General features: G+C 39.4%; 1 protein-coding gene across 3 annotated transcripts in view; it reads right to left on the reverse strand.

Annotated features, from left to right (window-relative positions):
* Positions 1–23,222, reverse strand: part of LOC129840479 (collagen alpha-1(XVIII) chain-like) — a 116,612-nt gene that overhangs the window by 5,410 nt on the left and 87,980 nt on the right. For all 3 annotated transcript variants that reach the window (XM_055908395.1, XM_055908394.1, XM_055908393.1), the window contains 8 exons: positions 1,704–1,757; positions 1,357–1,425; positions 1,123–1,188; positions 908–938; positions 744–797; positions 609–643; positions 383–505; positions 71–230 (listed from right to left, as the gene is read on the reverse strand). In XM_055908395.1, coding sequence (XP_055764370.1) covers positions 71–230; positions 383–505; positions 609–643; positions 744–797; positions 908–938; positions 1,123–1,188; positions 1,357–1,425; positions 1,704–1,757 — 592 coding nt within the window. The remainder of the gene's footprint in view (positions 1–70; positions 231–382; positions 506–608; positions 644–743; positions 798–907; positions 939–1,122; positions 1,189–1,356; positions 1,426–1,703; positions 1,758–23,222) is intronic.

Raw genomic sequence — 23,222 nt, forward strand, 5'->3', positions numbered from 1 at the left:
ATGTCACCAGAAAGTTGTTTCTGCCTATGTACTGTATGTATGAGTGTGTGTGCGAGAGAGTACGCCTCACTCTGTGTTGGCCTGTAGGCTCCAGGTGAGGAGGATGATCCCGAAGGTCCGGGGGGCCCCGGTGGGCCTGGGTTCCCTTGCCTGCCTTCGTACCCTCTTCCTGGGTTACCTGGAGGGCCCTGGGGCCCTGAAGGACCGATGATGGACTCTCCCTTTGGCCCCTGGAGATCGATAGATTAGATAGATATTTGTCTTGCTCATTAAAACTTTCTGATTGAACTCCATTCTACATGTCTTTTGATGCAAGGCACTGATAAAACGTGGAGAATGCAGTAAATTAAAATGGCTGTTGTTGTTCAGTGGTTATTCTTACTGGAAGTCCTGGAGGTCCAGGTTGACCACCCTGTCCACTGTAACCGCCACCATAATATCCTCCGGCTAGCTCGCCCTTCTCCCCCTTCATCCCCGAGTCTCCTCTCTCTCCCTTCATCTCCTTCTGCAGGGACACACACACACCACGTCATTTGACCTCACGTCAAACACATACAGACGCATGGCGGGTTGTGAGTGTAGATCGTCTTTGTAGTTACGTCACTTACCTTGAAGGTGTAGATGTCAAAGTTGGACGTGAGACCTAGAGTGGAGACGATAGAACGTGAGTTCAATCAGCTCAATCTCATGTGTTATTTACTACCGCTGCCCTTAGGTGTACTAACTAGCTGGTTTTACTGTACCTGGTACCCCAGGTATTCCTGGTACTCCACGATCACCTTTCTCTCCTTTGGAGTCTGATGGGTGGAGGAAAAAGGCCAACATGTAAGCGAACACATGACATCGTTTTACATGTAACGTTTTGTGTCATGGTGCGAGACTGGCCAATGAGAATGAGTTAACTTACCAGGATATAACCGTGAGACATCATCATACCTCTGAGTGTGAAACAGAACAAAGGGGAGAAGAGTTACACTACTGTACCTTGGAAAGAGACCAGATCAATTTGTTAACCCACATTAGTGACTCTGTGGGTTTTAACAACCTGACTGTCTACAGCATATTACTATCACAACACCAACGTCTGGGAAAGATACAATACTGGATCAGACATCTACTCACATTGAACCTGTCCAGAGGTACTGCTGGCCCGGGGGGTCCGGGTGGGCCAGGTGGTCCTGGAGGACCCTAAAAACATGGATCAATCTGGGTTAAACTGATGCCCTGTCTGGGTCATGACGTTCTAACCACACCACTGCTTTTATGAATGATTTAACATGCTGACCTCTGGGCTGCATCCCAACAGTCTTACATGTATGAATCCCATCAATCACCAACCAGCGGTGTCGTACTTACTCCATATCCTCCAGTCCCTCCAGCTGAATCCCCCCTCTCTCCTTTGACACCATTCAACCCAGGACGACCCTGTAACCAACACACTAGTTTAGATCCAGCAGCAGTACATCACCAGTTTGTTAATACTGAATGGGAAATAGCACACTTGGATTCTTTCTAAGTCACACTTCAGTGCCATTTAGCAGAAACTTTTATTCAAAGCGACTTACAGTAATGTGTGCATATATTTTTTACATATGGGTGGTCCTGGGAATCAAACTCACTGTCTTGGCATTGCAAGCGCCATGCTCTACCAACTGAGCTACAGAGGACCACCACTTGGCTGATAGCTGAACAGAGATACTTACCGGTCTACCTGGCATGCCTATATCTCCCTTTAGACCAGCTGGACCATAGGGACCCTATAGAGAGAGAGAACAATATACATCTACCAGCTGGACCCTATAGAGAGAGAGAACAATATAAATCTACCAGCTGGACCCTATAGTGACAGAGAAGAATATAAATCTACCAGATGGACCCTATAGTGACAGAACAATATAAATCTACCAGCTGGACCCTATAGTGACAGAGAACAATATACATCTACCAGCTGGACCCTATAGTGACAGAACAATATAAATCTACCAGATGGACCCTATAGTGACAGAACAATATAAATCTACCAGCTGGACCCTATAGAGACAGAACAATATAAATCTACCAGATGGACCCTATAGAGACAGAACAATATACATCTACCAGATGGACCCTATAGTGACAGAACAATATAAATCTACCAGCTGGACCCTATAGAGACAGAACAATATAAATCTACCAGATGGACCCTATAGTGACAGAACAATATACATCTACCAGATGGACCCTATAGTGACAGAACAATATAAATCTACCAGCTGGACCCTATAGAGACAGAACAATATAAATCTACCAGATGGACCCTATAGTGACAGAACAATATAAATCTACCAGATGGACCCTATAGTGACAGAACAATATAAATCTACCAGCTGGACCCTATAGAGACAGAACAATATAAATCTACCAGATGGACCCTATAGTGACAGAACAATATAAATCTACCAGATGGACACTATAGAGACAGGAGAATATAAATCTACCAGCTGGACCCTATAGAGACAGAGAACAATATAAATCTACCAGCTGGACCCTATAGAGACAGAACAATATAAATCTACCAGATGGACCCTATAGTGACAGAACAATATAAATCTACCAGCTGGACCCTATAGAGACAGAACAATATAAATCTACCAGATTGACCCTATAGAGACAGAACAATATAAATCTACCAGATGGACCCTATAGAGACAGAACAATATACATCTACCAGATGGACCCTATAGAGACAGAGAAGAATATAAATCTACCAGCTGGACCCTATAGTGACAGAGAAGAATATAAATCTACCAGATGGACCCTATAGTGACAGAGAAGAATATAAATCTACCAGATGGACCCTATAGTGACAGAACAATATAAATCTACCAGCTGGACCCTATAGTGACAGAACAATATAAATCTACCAGCAGGACCCTATAGAGACAGAACAATATACATCTACCAGATGGACCCTATAGAGACAGAGAACAATATAAATCTACCAGATGGACCCTATAGTGACAGAGAAGAATATAAATCTACCAGCAGGACCCTATAGAGACAGAACAATATAAATCTACCAGATGGACCCTATAGTGACAGAGAAGAATATAAATCTACCAGATGGACCCTATAGTGACAGAGAAGAATATAAATCTACCAGCTGGACCCTATAGTGACAGAACAATATAAATCTACCAGCTGGACCCTATAGAGACAGAGAACAATATAAATCTACCAGCTGGACCCTATAGTGACAGAACAATATACATCTACCAGCTGGACCCTATAGTGACAGAACAATATACATCTACCAGCTGGACCCTATAGTGACAGAACAATATACATCTACCAGCTGGACCCTATAGTGACAGAGCAATATACATCTACCAGCTGGACCCTATAGTGACAGAACAATATAAATCTACCAGATGGACCCTATAGTGACAGAACAATATAAATCTACCAGATGGACCCTATAGTGACAGAACAATATAAATCTACCAGCTGGACCCTATAGTGACAGAACATTATAAATCTACCAGATGGACCCTATAGTGACAGAACAATATAAATCTACCAGCTGGACCCTATAGAGACAGAGAACAATATAAATCTACCAGATGGACCCTATAGTGACAGAACAATATAAATCTACCAGCTGGATCCTATAGAGACAGAGAACAATATAAATCTACCAGATGGACCCTATAGTGACAGAACAATATAAATCTACCAGATGGACCCTATAGAGACAGAACAATATACATCTACCAGCTGGACCCTATAGTGACAGAACAATATCAATCTACCAGATGGACCCTATAGAGACAGAGAAGAATATAAATCTACCAGTTGGACCCTATAGAGACAGAGAACAATATAAATCTACCAGATGGACCCTATAGAGACAGAGAAGAATATAAATCTACCAGCAGGACCCTATAGAGACAGAGAAGAATATAAATCTACCAGATGGACCCTATAGAGACAGAGAAGAATATAAATCTACCAGCTGGACCCTATAGTGACAGAACAATATAAATCTACCAGATGGACCCTATAGAGACAGAACAATATAAATCTACCAGATGGACCCTATAGTGACAGAACAATATAAATCTACCAGCTGGACCCTATAGTGACAGAAGAATATAAATCTACCAGCTGGACCCTATAGTGACAGAACAATATAAATCTACCAGCTGGACCCTATAGTGACAGAAGAATATAAATCTACCAGATGGACCATATAGTGACAGAACAATATAAATCTACCAGATGGACCCTATAGAGACAGAGAACAATATACATCTACCAGCTGGACCCTATAGTGACAGAACAATATAAATCTACCAGCTGGACCCTATAGTGACAGAACAATATAAATCTACCAGCTGGACCCTATAGAGACAGATAACAATATAAATCTACCAGCTGGACCCTATAGAGACAGAGAACAATATACATCTACCAGCTGGACCCTATAGAGACAGAGAAGAATATAAATCTACCAGCTGGACCCTATAGTGACAGAGAACAATATAAATCTACCAGATGGACCCTATAGTCACAGAACAATATAAATCTACCAGCTGGACCCTATAGAGACAGAGAAGAATATAAATCTACCAGCTGGACCCTATAGTGACAGAGAACAATATAAATCTACCAGATGGACCCTATAGTCACAGAACAATATAAATCTACCAGCTGGACCCTATAGAGACAGAGAACAATATAAATCTACCATCTGGACCCTATAGAGACAGAACAATATAAATCTACCAGATGGACCCTATAGAGACAGAGAACAATATAAATCTACCAGATGGACCCTATAGAGACAGAGAACAATATAAATCTACCAGCTGGACCCTATAGAGACAGAACAATATACATCTACCAGCTGGACCCTATAGTGATAGAATAATATAAATCTACCAGCTGGACCCTATAGAGACAGAACAATATAAATCTACCAGATGGACCCTATAGTGATAGAATAATATAAATCTACCAGCTGGACCCTATAGAGACAGATAACAATATAAATCTACCAGCTGGACCCTATAGAGACAGAGAACAATATAAATCTACCAGCTGGACCCAATAGAGACAGAGAATAATATAAATCTACCAGATGGACCCTATAGTGACAGAGAAGAATATAAATCTACCAGCTGGACCCTATAGAGACAGAGATGAATATAAATCTACCAGCTGGACCCTATAGTGACAGAACAATATAAATCTACCAGCTGGACCCTATAGAGACAGAGAACAATATACATCTACCAGCTGGACCCTATAGAGACAGAGAAGAATATAAATCTACCAGCTGGACCCAATAGTGACAGAACAATATAAATCTACCAGCTGGACCCTATAGAGGCAGAGAACAATATAAATCTACCAGCTGGACCCTATAGAGACAGAACAATATAAATCTACCAGCTGGACCCTATAGAGACAGAACAATATAAATCTACCAGATGGACCCTATAGTGACAGAACAATATACATCTACCAGCTGGACCCTATAGTGATAGAATAATATAAATCTACCAGCTGGACCCTATAGAGACAGAACAATATAAATCTACCAGATGGACCCTATAGTGATAGAATAATATAAATCTACCAGCTGGACCCTATAGAGACAGATAACAATATAAATCTACCAGCTGGACCCTATAGAGACAGAGAACAATATAAATCTACCAGCTGGACCCTATAGAGACAGAGAATAATATAAATCTACCAGATGGACCCTATAGTGACAGAGAAGAATATAAATCTACCAGATGGACCCTATAGTCACAGAACAATATAAATCTACCAGCTGGACCCTATAGAGACAGAGAACAATATAAGTCTACCATCTGGACCCTATAGAGACAGAGAAGAATATAAATCTACCAGCTGGACCCTATAGTGACAGAGAAGAATATAAATCTACCAGCTGGACCCTATAGTGACAGAACAATATAAATCTACCAGATGGACCCTATAGAGACAAAACAATATAAATCTACCAGATGGACCCTATAGAGACAAAACAATATAAATCTACCAGATGGACCCTATAGGAACAGAACAATATAAATCTACCAGCTGGACCCTATAGAGACAGAGAACAATATAAATCTACCAGCTGGACCCTATAGTGACAGAACAATATAAATCTACCAGATGGACCCTATAGTGATAGAATAATATAAATCTACCAGCTGGACCCTATAGAGACAGAACAATATAAATCTACCAGATGGACCCTATAGTGATAGAATAATATAAATCTACCAGCTGGACCCTATAGAGACAGATAACAATATAAATCTACCAGCTGGACCCTATAGAGACAGAGAACAATATAAATCTACCAGCTGGACCCTATAGAGACAGAGAATAATATAAATCTACCAGATGGACCGTATAGTGACAGAGAAGAATATAAATCTACCAGCTGGACCCTATAGAGACAGAGATGAATATAAATCTACCAGCTGGACCCTATAGTGACAGAACAATATAAATCTACAAGCTGGACCCTATAGAGACAGAGAACAATATACATCTACCAGCTGGACCCTATAGAGACAGAGAAGAATATAAATCTACCAGCTGGACCCAATAGTGACAGAACAATATAAATCTACCAGCTGGACCCTATAGAGACAGAGAACAATATAAATCTACCAGCTGGACCCTATAGAGACAGAACAATATAAATCTACCAGCTGGACCCTATAGAGACAGAACAATATAAATCTACCAGATGGACCCTATAGTGACAGAACAATATACATCTACCAGCTGGACCGTATAGTGACAGAACAATATAAATCTACCAGATGGACCCTATAGAGACAGAACAATATAAATCTACCAGCTGGACCCTATAGTGACAGAACAATATAAATCTACCAGCTGGACCCTATAGAGACAGAGAAGAATATAAATCTACCAGATGGACCCTATAGAGACAGAGAACAATATAAATCTACCAGATGGACCCTATAGAGACAGAGAAGAATCTAAATCTACCAGATGGACCCTATAGAGACAGAGAAGAATATAAATCTACCAGATGGACCCTATAGAGACAGAGAAGAATATAAATCTACCAGATGGACCCTATAGAGACAGAGAAGAATATAAATCTACCAGATGGACCCTATAGAGACAGAGAACAATATAAATCTACCAGATGGACCCTATAGAGACAGAGAAGAATATAAATCTACCAGATGGACCCTATAGAGACAGAGAAGAATATAAATCTACCAGATGGACCCTATAGAGACAGAGAACAATATAAATCTACCAGATGGACCCTATAGAGACAGAGAACAATATAAATCTACCAGATGGACCCTATAGAGACAGAGAAGAATATAAATCTACCAGATGGACCCTATAGAGACAGAGAAGAATATAAATCTACCAGATGGACCCTATAGAGACAGAGAAGAATATAAATCTACCAGATGGACCCTATAGAGACAGAGAAGAATATAAATCTACCAGCTGGACTCTATAGAGACAGAGAACAATAAAAATCTACCAGCTGGACCCTATAGAGACAGAGAACAATATAAATCTACTAGATGGACCCTATAGTGACAGAACAATATAAATCTACCAGCTGGACCCTATAGAGACAGAGAACAATATAAATCTACTAGATGGACCCTATAGTGACAGAACAATATAAATCTACCAGCTGGACCCTATAGTGACAGAACAATATAAATCTACCAGCTGGACCCTATAGAGACAGAGAACAATATAAATCTACCAGATGGACCCTATAGAGACAGAGAACAATATAAATCTACCAAATGGACCCTATAGTGACAGAACAATATAAATCTACTAGATGGACCCTATAGTGACAGAACAATATAAATCTACCAGCTGGACCCTATAGAGACAGAGAACAATATAAATCTACCAGATGGACCCTATAGAGACAGAGAACAATATAAATCTACCAAATGGACCCTATAGTGACAGAACAATATAAATCTACCAGATGGACCCTATAGAGACACAGAACAATAAAAATCTACCAGCTGGACCCTATAGAGACAGAGAACAATATAAATCTACTAGATGGACCCTATAGTGACAGAACAATATACATCTACCAGCTGGACCCTATAGAGACAGAGAAGAATATAAATCTACCAGCTGGACCCTATAGTGACAGAGAAGAATATAAATCTACCAGCTGGACCCTATAGTGACAGAACAATATAAATCTACCAGATGGACCCTATAGAGACAAAACAATATAAATCTACCAGATGGACCCTATAGAGACAAAACAATATAAATCTACCAGATGGACCCTATAGGAACAGAACAATATAAATCTACCAGCTGGACCCTATAGAGACAGAGAACAATATAAATCTACCAGCTGGACCCTATAGTGACAGAACAATATAAATCTACCAGCTGGACCCTATAGTGATAGAATAATATAAATCTACCAGCTGGACCCTATAGAGACAGAACAATATAAATCTACCAGATGGACCCTATAGTGATAGAATAATATAAATCTACCAGCTGGACCCTATAGAGACAGATAACAATATAAATCTACCAGCTGGACCCTATAGAGACAGAGAACAATATAAATCTACCAGCTGGACCCTATAGAGACAGAGAATAATATAAATCTACCAGATGGACCGTATAGTGACAGAGAAGAATATAAATCTACCAGCTGGACCCTATAGAGACAGAGATGAATATAAATCTACCAGCTGGACCCTATAGTGACAGAACAATATAAATCTACAAGCTGGACCCTATAGAGACAGAGAACAATATACATCTACCAGCTGGACCCTATAGAGACAGAGAAGAATATAAATCTACCAGCTGGACCCAATAGTGACAGAACAATATAAATCTACCAGCTGGACCCTATAGAGACAGAGAACAATATAAATCTACCAGCTGGACCCTATAGAGACAGAACAATATAAATCTACCAGCTGGACCCTATAGAGACAGAACAATATAAATCTACCAGATGGACCCTATAGTGACAGAACAATATACATCTACCAGCTGGACCGTATAGTGACAGAACAATATAAATCTACCAGATGGACCCTATAGAGACAGAACAATATAAATCTACCAGCTGGACCCTATAGTGACAGAACAATATAAATCTACCAGCTGGACCCTATAGAGACAGAGAAGAATATAAATCTACCAGATGGACCCTATAGAGACAGAGAACAATATAAATCTACCAGATGGACCCTATAGAGACAGAGAAGAATCTAAATCTACCAGATGGACCCTATAGAGACAGAGAAGAATATAAATCTACCAGATGGACCCTATAGAGACAGAGAAGAATATAAATCTACCAGATGGACCCTATAGAGACAGAGAACAATAAAAATCTACCAGCTGGACCCTATAGAGACAGAGAACAATATAAATCTACTAGATGGACCCTATAGTGACAGAACAATATAAATCTACCAGCTGGACCCTATAGAGACAGAGAACAATATAAATCTACTAGATGGACCCTATAGTGACAGAACAATATAAATCTACCAGCTGGACCCTATAGTGACAGAACAATATAAATCTACCAGCTGGACCCTATAGAGACAGAGAACAATATAAATCTACCAGATGGACCCTATAGAGACAGAGAACAATATAAATCTACCAAATGGACCCTATAGTGACAGAACAATATAAATCTACCAGATGGACCCTATAGAGACAGAACAATATAAATCTACCAGCTGGACCCTATAGAGACAGAACAATATAAATCTACCAGCTGTACCCTATAGAGACAGAGAAGAATATAAATCTACTAGCTTGACCCTATAGAGACAGAACAATATAAATCTACGAGATGGACCCTATAGAGACAGAGAAGAATATAAATCTACCAGCTGGACCCTATAGTGACAGAACAATATAAATCTACCAGCTGGACCCTATAGAGACAGAACAATATAAATCTACCAGCTGGACCCTATAGAGACAGAGAAGAATATAATCTACTAGATGGACCATATAGTGACAGAACAATATAAATCTACCAGATGGACCCTATAGAGACAGAGAACAATATAAATCTACCAGGTGGACCCTATAGAGACAGAGAACAATATAAATCTACCAGATGGACCCTATAGAGACAGAGAACAATATAAATCTATCAGCTGGACCCTATAGTGACAGAGAAGAATATACATCTACCAGCTGGACCCTATAGAGACAGAACAATATAAATCTACCAGATGGACCCTATAGAGACAGAGAAGAATATAAATCTACCAGATGGACCCTATAGAGACAGAGAACAATATACATCTACCAGCTGGACCCTATAGTGACAGAACAATATGCATCTACCAGCTGGACCCTATAGTGACAGAACAATATACATCTACCAGATGGACCCTATAGTGACAGAGAACAATATAAATCTACCAGATGGACCCTATAGTGACAGAGAACAATATAAATCTACCAGCAGGACCCTATAGAGACAGAGAACAATATAAATCTACTAGCTTGACCCTATAGAGACAGAACAATATAAATCTACGAGATGGACCCTATAGAGACAGAGAAGAATATAAATCTACCAGCTGGACCCTATAGTGACAGAACAATATAAATCTACCAGCTGGACCCTATAGAGACAGAACAATATAAATCTACCAGCTGGACCCTATAGAGACAGAGAAGAATATAATCTACTAGATGGACCATATAGTTACAGAACAATATAAATCTACCAGATGGACCCTATAGAGACAGAGAACAATATAAATCTACCAGGTGGACCCTATAGAGACAGAGAACAATATAAATCTACCAGATGGACCCTATAGAGACAGAGAACAATATAAATCTACCAGCTGGACCCTATAGTGACAGAGAAGAATATACATCTACCAGCTGGACCCTATAGAGACAGAACAATATAAATCTACCAGATGGACCCTATAGAGACAGAGAACAATATAAATCTACCAGATGGACCCTATAGTGACAAAGAATAATATAAATCTACCAGCTGGACCCTATAGTGACAGAGAGGAATATAAATCTACCAGCTGGACCCTATAGAGACAGAGAAGAATATAAATCTACCAGATGGACCCTATAGAGACAGAACAATATAAATCTACCAGCTGGACCCTATAGTGACAGAGAAGAATATAAATCTACCAGCTGGACCCTATAGTGACAGAGAAGAATATAAATCTACCAGATGGACCCTATAGAGACAGAGAACAATATACATCTACCAGCTGGACCCTATAGAGACAGAACAATATAAATCTACCAGCTGGACCCTATAGAGACAGAACAATATAAATCTACCAGCTGGACCCTATAGAGACAGAACAATATAAATCTACCAGCTGGACCCTATAGTGACAGAGAAGAATATAAATCTACCAGCTGGACCCTATAGTGACAGAATAATATAAATCTACCAGCTGGACCCTATAGAGACAGAGAAGAATATAAATCTACCAGATGGACCCTATAGTGACAGAGAAGAATGTAAATCTACCAGCTGGACCCTATAGAGACAGAGAACAATATACATCTACCAGCTGGACCCTATAGTGACAGAACAATATAAATCTACCAGCTGGACCCTATAGAGACAGAGAAGAATATAAATCTACTAGATGGACCATATAGTGACAGAACAATATAAATCTACCAGATGGACCCTATAGAGACAGAGAAGAATATAAATCTACCAGCTGGACCCTATAGTGAGAGAACAATATAAATCTACCAGCTGGACCCTATAGTGACAGAACAATATACATCTACCAGCTGGACCCTATAGAGACAGAGAACAATATAAATCTACTAGCTTGACCCTATAGAGACAGAGAACAATATAAATCTACCAGATGGACCCTATAGTGACAAAGAATAATATAAATCTACCAGCTGGACCCTATAGTGACAGAGAAGAATATAAATCTACCAGCTGGACCCTATAGAGACAGAGAAGAATATAAATCTACCAGATGGACCCTATAGAGACAGAACAATATAAATCTACCAGCTGGACCCTATAGTGACAGAGAAGAATATAAATCTACCAGCTGGACCCTATAGTGACAGAGAAGAATATAAATCTACCAGATGGACCCTATAGAGACAGAGAACAATATACATCTACCAGCTGGACCCTATAGAGACAGAACAATATAAATCTACCAGCTGGACCCTATAGAGACAGAACAATATAAATCTACCAGCTGGACCCTATAGAGACAGAACAATATAAATCTACCAGCTGGACCCTATAGTGACAGAGAAGAATATAAATCTACCAGCTGGACCCTATAGTGACAGAATAATATAAATCTACCAGCTGGACCCTATAGAGACAGAGAAGAATATAAATCTACCAGATGGACCCTATAGTGACAGAGAAGAATGTAAATCTACCAGCTGGACCCTATAGAGACAGAGAACAATATACATCTACCAGCTGGACCCTATAGTGACAGAACAATATAAATCTACCAGCTGGACCCTATAGAGACAGAGAAGAATATAAATCTACTAGATGGACCATATAGTGACAGAACAATATAAATCTACCAGATGGACCCTATAGAGACAGAGAAGAATATAAATCTACCAGCTGGACCCTATAGTGAGAGAACAATATAAATCTACCAGCTGGACCCTATAGTGACAGAACAATATAAATCTACCAGCTGGACCCTATAGAGACAGAGAACAATATAAATCTACTAGCTTGACCCTATAGAGACAGAACAATATAAATCTACGAGATGGACCCTATAGAGACAGAGAAGAATATAAATCTACCAGCTGGACCCTATAGTGACAGAACAATATAAATCTACCAGCTGGACCCTATAGAGACAGAACAATATAAATCTACCAGCTGGACCCTATAGAGACAGAGAAGAATATAATCTACTAGATGGACCATATAGTGACAGAACAATATAAATCTACCAGATGGACCCTATAGAGACAGAGAACAATATAAATCTACCAGGTGGACCCTATAGAGACAGAGAACAATATAAATCTACCAGATGGACCCTATAGAGACAGAGAACAATATAAATCTACCAGCTGGACCCTATAGTGACAGAGAAGAATATACATCTACCAGCTGGACCCTATAGAGACAGAACAATATAAATCTACCAGATGGACCCTATAGAGACAGAGAAGAATATAAATCTACCAGATGGACCCTATAGAGACAGAGAACAATATACATCTACCAGATGGACCCTATAGAGACAGAACAATATAAATCTACCAGATGGACCCTATAGTGACAGAGAACAATATAAATCTACCAGATGGACCCTATAGTGACAGAGAACAATATAAATCTACCAGCAGGACCCTATAGAGACAGAGAACAATATAAATCTACAAGCAGGACCCTATAGTGACAGAACAATATAAATCTACCAGCTGGACCCTATAGAGACAGAGAACAATATAAATCTACCAGATGGACCCTATAGTGACAGAGAATAATATAAATCTACCAGCTGGACCCTATAGTGACAGAGAAGAATATAAATCTACCAGCTGGACCCTATAGAGACAGAGAAGAATATAAATCTACCAGATGGACCCTATAGAGACAGAACAATATAAATCTACCAGCTGGACCCCATAGTGACAGAGAAGAATATAAATCTACCAGCTGGACCCTATAGTGACAGAGAAGAATATAAATCTACCAGATGGACCCTATAGAGACAGAGAACAATATACATCTACCAGCTGGACCCTATAGAGACAGAACAATATACATCTACCAGATGGACCCTATAGTGACAGAGAAGAATATAAATCTACCAGCTGGACCCTATAGAGACAGAGAAGAATATAAATCTACCAGATGGACCCTATAGAGACAGAGAACAATATACATCTACCAGCTGGACCCTATAGAGACAGAACAATATACATCTACCAGATGGACCCTATAGTGACAGAGAAGAATATAAATCTACCAGCTGGACCCTATAGAGACAGAGAAGAATATAAATCTACCAGATGGACCCTATAGAGACAGAGAACAATATACATCTACCAGCTGGATCCTATAGAGACAGAACAATATACATCTACCAGATGGACCCTATAGTGACAGAGAAGAATATAAATCTACCAGCTGGACCCTATAGAGACAGAGAAGAATATAAATCTACCAGATGGACCCTATAGAGACAGAACAATATAAATCTACCAGCTGGACCCTATAGTGACAGAGAAGAATATAAATCTACCACATGGACCCTATAGAGACAGAGAACAATATACATCTACCAGCTGGACCCTATAGAGACAGAACAATATAAATCTACCAGCTGGACCCTATAGAGACAGAACAATATAAATCTACCAGCTGGACCCTATAGAGACAGAACAATATAAATCTACCAGCTGGACCCTATAGTGACAGAGAAGAATATAAATCTACCAGCTGGACCCTATAGTGACAGAACAATATAAATCTACCAACTGGACCCTATAGAGACAGAGAAGAATATAAATCTACCAGATGAACCCTATAGTGACAGAGAAGAATATAAATCTACCAGCTGGACCCTATAGAGACAGAGAACAATATAAATCTACCAGATGGACCCTATAGTGACAGAACAATATAAATCTACCAGCTGGACCCTATAGAGACAGAGATGAATATAAATCTACCAGATGGACCCTATAGTGACAGAGAAGAATATAAATCTACCAGCTGGACCCTATAGAGACAGAGAACAATATACATCTACCAGCTGGACCCTATAGTGACAGAACAATATAAATCTACCAGCTGGACCCTATAGTGACAGAACAATATGCATCTACCAGATGGACCCTATAGTGACAGAACAATATAAATCTACCAGCTGGACCCTATAGAGACAGAGAAGAATATAAATCTACCAGATGGACCCTGTAGTGACAGAGAAGAATATAAATCTACCAGCTGGACCCTATAGAGACAGAGAACAATATACATCTACCAGCTGGACCCTATAGTGACAGAACAATATAAATCTACCAGCTGGACCCTATAGAGACAGAGAAGAATATAAATCTACCAGATGGACCCTATAGTGACAGAGAAGAATGTAAATCTACCAGCTGGACCCTATAGAGACAGAGAACAATATACATCTACCAGCTGGACCCTATAGTGACAGAACAATATAAATCTACCAGCTGGACCCTATAGAGACAGAGAAGAATATAAATCTACTAGATGGACCATATAGTGACAGAACAATATAAATCTACCAGCTGGACCATATAGAGACAGAGAAGAATATAAATACCAGCTGGACCATATAGTGACAGAACAATATAAATCTACCAGATGGACCCTATAGAGACAGAGAAGAATATAAATCTACTAGCTGGACCCTATAGAGACAGAACAATATAAATCTACCAGATGGACCCTATAGTGACAGAGAAGAATATAAATCTACCAGCTGGACCCTATAGTGACAGAGAAGAATATAGATCTACCAGATGGACCCTATAGAGACAGAGAACAATATACATCTACCAGCTGGACCCTATAGAGACAGAACAATATAAATCTACCAGCTGGACCCTATAGAGACATAACAATATAAATCTACCAGCTGGACCCTATAGAGACAGAACAATATAAATCTACCAGCTGGACCCTATAGTGACAGAGAAGAATATAAATCTACCAGCTGGACCCTATAGTGACAGAACAATATAAATCTACCAGCTGGACCCTATAGAGACAGAGAAGAATATAGATCTACCAGATGGACCCTATAGTGACAGAGAAGAGTATACATCTACCAGCTGGACCCTATAGAGACAGAGAACAATATACATCTACCAGCTGGACCCTATAGTGACAGAACAATATAAATCTACCAGCTGGACCCTATAGAGACAGAACAATATACATCTACCAGCTGGACCCTATAGTGACAGAACAATATAAATCTACCAGCTGGACCCTATAGAGACAGAGAAGAATATAAATCTACTAGATGGACCATATAGTGACAGAACAATATAAATCTACCAGATGGACCCTATAGAGACAGAATAATATAAATCTACCAGCTGGACCCTATAGAGACAGAACAATATAAATCTACCAGATGGACCCTATAGTGACAGAACAATATAAATCTACCAGATGGACCCTATAGAGACAGAACAATATAAATCTACAAGCTGGACCCTATAGAGACAGAGAAGAATATAAATCTACCAGATGGACCCTATAGAGACAGAGAACAATATAAATCTACCAGCTGGACCATATAGAGACAGAGAAGAATATAAATACCAGCTGGACCATATAGTGACAGAACAATATAAATCTACCAGCTGGACCCTATAGTGACAGAACAATATGCATCTACCAGATGGACCCTATAGTGACAGAACAATATAAATCTACCAGCTGGACCCTATAGAGACAGAGAAGAATATAGATCTACCAGATGGACCCTATAGTGACAGAGAAGAGTATACATCTACCAGCTGGACCCTATAGAGACAGAGAACAATATACATCTACCAGCTGGACCCTATAGTGACAGAACAATATAAATCTACCAGCTGGACCCTATAGAGACAGAACAATATACATCTACCAGCTGGACCCTATAGTGACAGAACAATATAAATCTACCAGCTGGACCCTATAGAGACAGAGAAGAATATAAATCTACTAGATGGACCATATAGTGACAGAACAATATAAATCTACCAGATGGACCCTATAGAGACAGAATAATATAAATCTACCAGCTGGACCCTATAGAGACAGAACAATATAAATCTACCAGATGGACCCTATAGTGACAGAACAATATAAATCTACCAGATGGACCCTATAGAGACAGAACAATATAAATCTACAAGCTGGACCCTATAGAGACAGAGAAGAATATAAATCTACCAGATGGACCCTATAGAGACAGAGAACAATATAAATCTACCAGCTGGACCATATAGAGACAGAGAAGAATATAAATACCAGCTGGACCATATAGTGACAGAACAATATAAATCTACCAGCTGGACCCTATAGTGACAGAACAATATGCATCTACCAGATGGACCCTATAGTGACAGAACAATATAAATCTACCAGCTGGACCCTATAGAGACAGAGAAGAATATAAATCTACCAGATGGACCCTGTAGTGACAGAGAAGAATATAAATCTACCAGCTGGACCCTATAGAGACAGAGAACAATATACATCTACCAGCTGGACCCTATAGTGACAGAACAATATAAATCTACCAGCTGGACCCTATAGAGACAGAGAAGAATATAGATCTACCAGATGGACCCTATAGTGACAGAGAAGAGTATACATCTACCAGCTGGACCCTATAGAGACAGAGAACAATATACATCTACCAGCTGGACCCTATAGTGACAGAACAATATAAATCTACCAGCTGGACCCTATAGAGACAGAACAATATACATCTACCAGCTGGACCCTATAGTGACAGAACAATATAAATCTACCAGCTGGACCCTATAGAGACAGAGAAGAATATAAATCTACTAGATGGACCATATAGTGACAGAACAATATAAATCTACCAGATGGACCCTATAGAGACAGAATAATATAAATCTACCAGCTGGACCCTATAGAGACAGAACAATATAAATCTACCAGATGGACCCTATAGTGACAGAACAATATAAATCTACCAGATGGACCCTATAGAGACAGAACAATATAAATCTACAAGCTGGACCCTATAGAGACAGAGAAGAATATAAATCTACCAGATGGACCCTATAGAGACAGAGAACAATATAAATCTACCAGCTGGACCATATAGAGACAGAGAAGAATATAAATACCAGCTGGACCATATAGTGACAGAACAATATAAATCTACCAGCTGGACCCTATAGTGACAGAACAATATGCATCTACCAGATGGACCCTATAGTGACAGAACAATATAAATCTACCAGCTGGACCCTATAGAGACAGAGAAGAATATAAATCTACCAGATGGACCCTGTAGTGACAGAGAAGAATATAAATCTACCAGCTGGACCCTATAGAGACAGAGAACAATATACATCTACCAGCTGGACCCTATAGTGACAGAACAATATAAATCTACCAGCTGGACCCTATAGAGACAGAGAAGAATATAAATCTACCAGATGGACCCTATAGTGACAGAGAAGAATGTAAATCTACCAGCTGGACCCTATAGAGACAGAGAACAATATACATCTACCAGCTGGACCCTATAGTGACAGAACAATATAAATCTACCAGCTGGACCCTATAGAGACAGAGAAGAATATAAATCTACTAGATGGACCATATAGTGACAGAACAATATAAATCTACCAGAAGAACCCTATAGAGACAGAGAAGAATATAAATCTACTAGCTGGACCCTATAGAGACAGAACAATATACATCTACCAGATGGACCCTATAGTGACAGAGAAGAATATAAATCTACCAGCTGGACCCTATAGAGACAGAGAAGAATATAAATCTACCAGATGGACCCTATAGAGACAGAACAATATAAATCTACCAGCTGGACCCTATAGTGACAGAGAAGAATATAAATCTACCACATGGACCCTATAGAGACAGAGAACAATATACATCTACCAGCTGGACCCTATAGAGACAGAACAATATAAATCTACCAGCTGGACCCTATAGAGACAGAACAATATAAATCTACCAGCTGGACCCTATAGAGACAGAACAATATAAATCTACCAGCTGGACCCTATAGTGACAGAGAAGAATATAAATCTACCAGCTGGACCCTATAGTGACAGAACAATATAAATCTACCAACTGGACCCTATAGAGACAGAGAAGAATAAAAATCTACCAGATGAACCCTATAGTGACAGAGAAGAATATAAATCTACCAGCTGGACCCTATAGAGACAGAGAACAATATAAATCTACCAGATGGACCCTATAGTGACAGAACAATATAAATCTACCAGCTGGACCCTATAGAGACAGAACAATATAAATCTACCAGCTGGACCCTATAGTGACAGAACAATATAAATCTACCAGCTGGACCCTATAGAGACAGAACAATATACATCTACCAGCTGGACCCTATAGTGACAGAACAATATAAATCTACCAGCTGGACCCTATAGAGACAGAGAAGAATCTAAATCTACTAGATGGACCATATAGTGACAGAACAATATAAATCTACCAGATGGACCCTATAGAGACAGAGAAGAATATAAATCTACCAGCTGGACCCTATAGAGACAGAACAATATAAATCCACCAGCTGGACCCTATAGAGACAGAGAACAATATAAATCTACCAGATGGACCCTATAGAGACAGAACAATATAAATCTACCAGATGGACCCTATAGTGACAGAACAATATAAATCTACCAGCTGGACCCTATAGAGACAGAGATGAATATAAATCTACCAGATGGACCCTATAGTGACAGAGAAGAATATAAATCTACCAGCTGGACCCTATAGAGACAGAGAACAATATACATCTACCAGCTGGACCCTAAAGTGACAGAACAATATAAATCTACCAGCTGGACCCTATAGAGACAGAACAATATAAATCTACCAGCTGGACCCTATAGTGACAGAACAATATAAATCTACCAGCTGGACCCTATAGAGACAGAACAATATACATCTACCAGCTGGACCCTATAGTGACAGAACAATATAAATCTACCAGCTGGACCCTATAGAGACAGAGAAGAATATAAATCTACCAGATGGACCCTATAGTGACAGAGAAGAATGTAAATCTACCAGCTGGACCCTATAGAGACAGAGAACAATATACATCTACCAGCTGGACCCTATAGTGACAGAACAATATAAATCTACCAGCTGGACCCTATAGAGACAGAGAAGAATATAAATCTACTAGATGGACCATATAGTGACAGAACAATATAAATCTACCAGAAGAACCCTATAGAGACAGAGAAGAATATAAATCTACTAGCTGGACCCTATAGAGACAGAACAATATACATCTACCAGATGGACCCTATAGTGACAGAGAAGAATATAAATCTACCAGCTGGACCCTATAGAGACAGAGAAGAATATAAATCTACCAGATGGACCCTATAGAGACAGAACAATATAAATCTACCAGCTGGACCCTATAGTGACAGAGAAGAATATAAATCTACCACATGGACCCTATAGAGACAGAGAACAATATACATCTACCAGCTGGACCCTATAGAGACAGAACAATATAAATCTACCAGCTGGACCCTATAGAGACAGAACAATATAAATCTACCAGCTGGACCCTATAGAGACAGAACAATATAAATCTACCAGCTGGACCCTATAGTGACAGAGAAGAATATAAATCTACCAGATGGACCCTATAGTGACAGAACAATATAAATCTACCAACTGGACCCTATAGAGACAGAGAAGAATAAAAATCTACCAGATGAACCCTATAGTGACAGAGAAGAATATAAATCTACCAGCTGGACCCTATAGAGACAGAGAACAATATAAATCTACCAGATGGACCCTATAGTGACAGAACAATATAAATCTACCAGCTGGACCCTATAGAGACAGAACAATATAAATCTACCAGCTGGACCCTATAGTGACAGAACAATATAAATCTACCAGCTGGACCCTATAGAGACAGAACAATATACATCTACCAGCTGGACCCTATAGTGACAGAACAATATAAATCTACCAGCTGGACCCTATAGAGACAGAGAAGAATCTAAATCTACTAGATGGACCATATAGTGACAGAACAATATAAATCTACCAGATGGACCCTATAGAGACAGAGAAGAATATAAATCTACCAGCTGGACCCTATAGAGACAGAACAATATAAATCCACCAGCTGGACCCTATAGAGACAGAGAACAATATAAATCTACCAGATGGACCCTATAGAGACAGAACAATATAAATCTACCAGATGGACCCTATAGTGACAGAACAATATAAATCTACCAGCTGGACCCTATAGAGACAGAGATGAATATAAATCTACCAGATGGACCCTATAGTGACAGAGAAGAATATAAATCTACCAGCTGGACCCTATAGAGACAGAGAACAATATACATCTACCAGCTGGACCCTAAAGTGACAGAACAATATAAATCTACCAGCTGGACCCTATAGAGACAGAACAATATAAATCTACCAGCTGGACCCTATAGTGACAGAACAATATAAATCTACCAGCTGGACCCTATAGAGACAGAACAATATACATCTACCAGCTGGACCGTATAGTGACAGAACAATATAAATCTACCAGCTGGACCCTATAGTGACAGAACAATATGCATCTACCAGATGGACCCTATAGTGACAGAACAATATAAATCTACCAGCTGGACCCTATAGAGACAGAGAAGAATATAAATCTACCAGATGGACCCTGTAGTGACAGAGAAGAATATAAATCTACCAGCTGGACCCTATAGAGACAGAGAACAATATACATCTACCAGCTGGACCCTATAGTGACAGAACAATATAAATCTACCAGCTGGACCCTATAGAGACAGAGAAGAATATAAATCTACCAGATGGACCCTATAGTGACAGAGAAGAATGTAAATCTACCAGCTGGACCCTATAGAGACAGAGAACAATATACATCTACCAGCTGGACCCTATAGTGACAGAACAATATAAATCTACCAGCTGGACCCTATAGAGACAGAGAAGAATATAAATCTACTAGATGGACCATATAGTGACAGAACAATATAAATCTACCAGAAGAACCCTATAGAGACAGAGAAGAATATAAATCTACTAGCTGGACCCTATAGAGACAGAACAATATACATCTACCAGATGGACCCTATAGTGACAGAGAAGAATATAAATCTACCAGCTGGACCCTATAGAGACAGAGAAGAATATAAATCTACCAGATGGACCCTATAGAGACAGAACAATATAAATCTACCAGCTGGACCCTATAGTGACAGAGAAGAATATAAATCTACCACATGGACCCTATAGAGACAGAGAACAATATACATCTACCAGCTGGACCCTATAGAGACAGAACAATATAAATCTACCAGCTGGACCCTATAGAGACAGAACAATATAAATCTACCAGCTGGACCCTATAGAGACAGAACAATATAAATCTACCAGCTGGACCCTATAGTGACAGAGAAGAATATAAATCTACCAGCTGGACCCTATAGTGACAGAACAATATAAATCTACCAACTGGACCCTATAGAGACAGAGAAGAATAAAAATCTACCAGATGAACCCTATAGTGACAGAGAAGAATATAAATCTACCAGCTGGACCCTATAGAGACAGAGAACAATATAAATCTACCAGATGGACCCTATAGTGACAGAACAATATAAATCTACCAGCTGGACCCTATAGAGACAGAACAATATAAATCTACCAGCTGGACCCTATAGTGACAGAACAATATAAATCTACCAGCTGGACCCTATAGAGACAGAACAATATACATCTACCAGCTGGACCCTATAGTGACAGAACAATATAAATCTACCAGCTGGACCCTATAGAGACAGAGAAGAATCTAAATCTACTAGATGGACCATATAGTGACAGAACAATATAAATCTACCAGATGGACCCTATAGAGACAGAGAAGAATATAAATCTACCAGCTGGACCCTATAGAGACAGAACAATATAAATCCACCAGCTGGACCCTATAGAGACAGAGAACAATATAAATCTACCAGATGGACCCTATAGAGACAGAACAATATAAATCTACCAGATGGACCCTATAGTGACAGAACAATATAAATCTACCAGCTGGACCCTATAGAGACAGAGATGAATATAAATCTACCAGATGGACCCTATAGTGACAGAGAAGAATATAAATCTACCAGCTGGACCCTATAGAGACAGAGAACAATATACATCTACCAGCTGGACCCTAAAGTGACAGAACAATATAAATCTACCAGCTGGACCCTATAGAGACAGAACAATATAAATCTACCAGCTGGACCCTATAGTGACAGAACAATATAAATCTACCAGCTGGACCCTATAGAGACAGAACAATATACATCTACCAGCTGGACCGTATAGTGACAGAACA

The sequence above is a fragment of the Salvelinus fontinalis genome, chromosome 41, assembly GCF_029448725.1.
Source record: "Salvelinus fontinalis isolate EN_2023a chromosome 41, ASM2944872v1, whole genome shotgun sequence".
Classification (NCBI taxonomy): Eukaryota; Metazoa; Chordata; class Actinopteri; order Salmoniformes; family Salmonidae; genus Salvelinus; species Salvelinus fontinalis.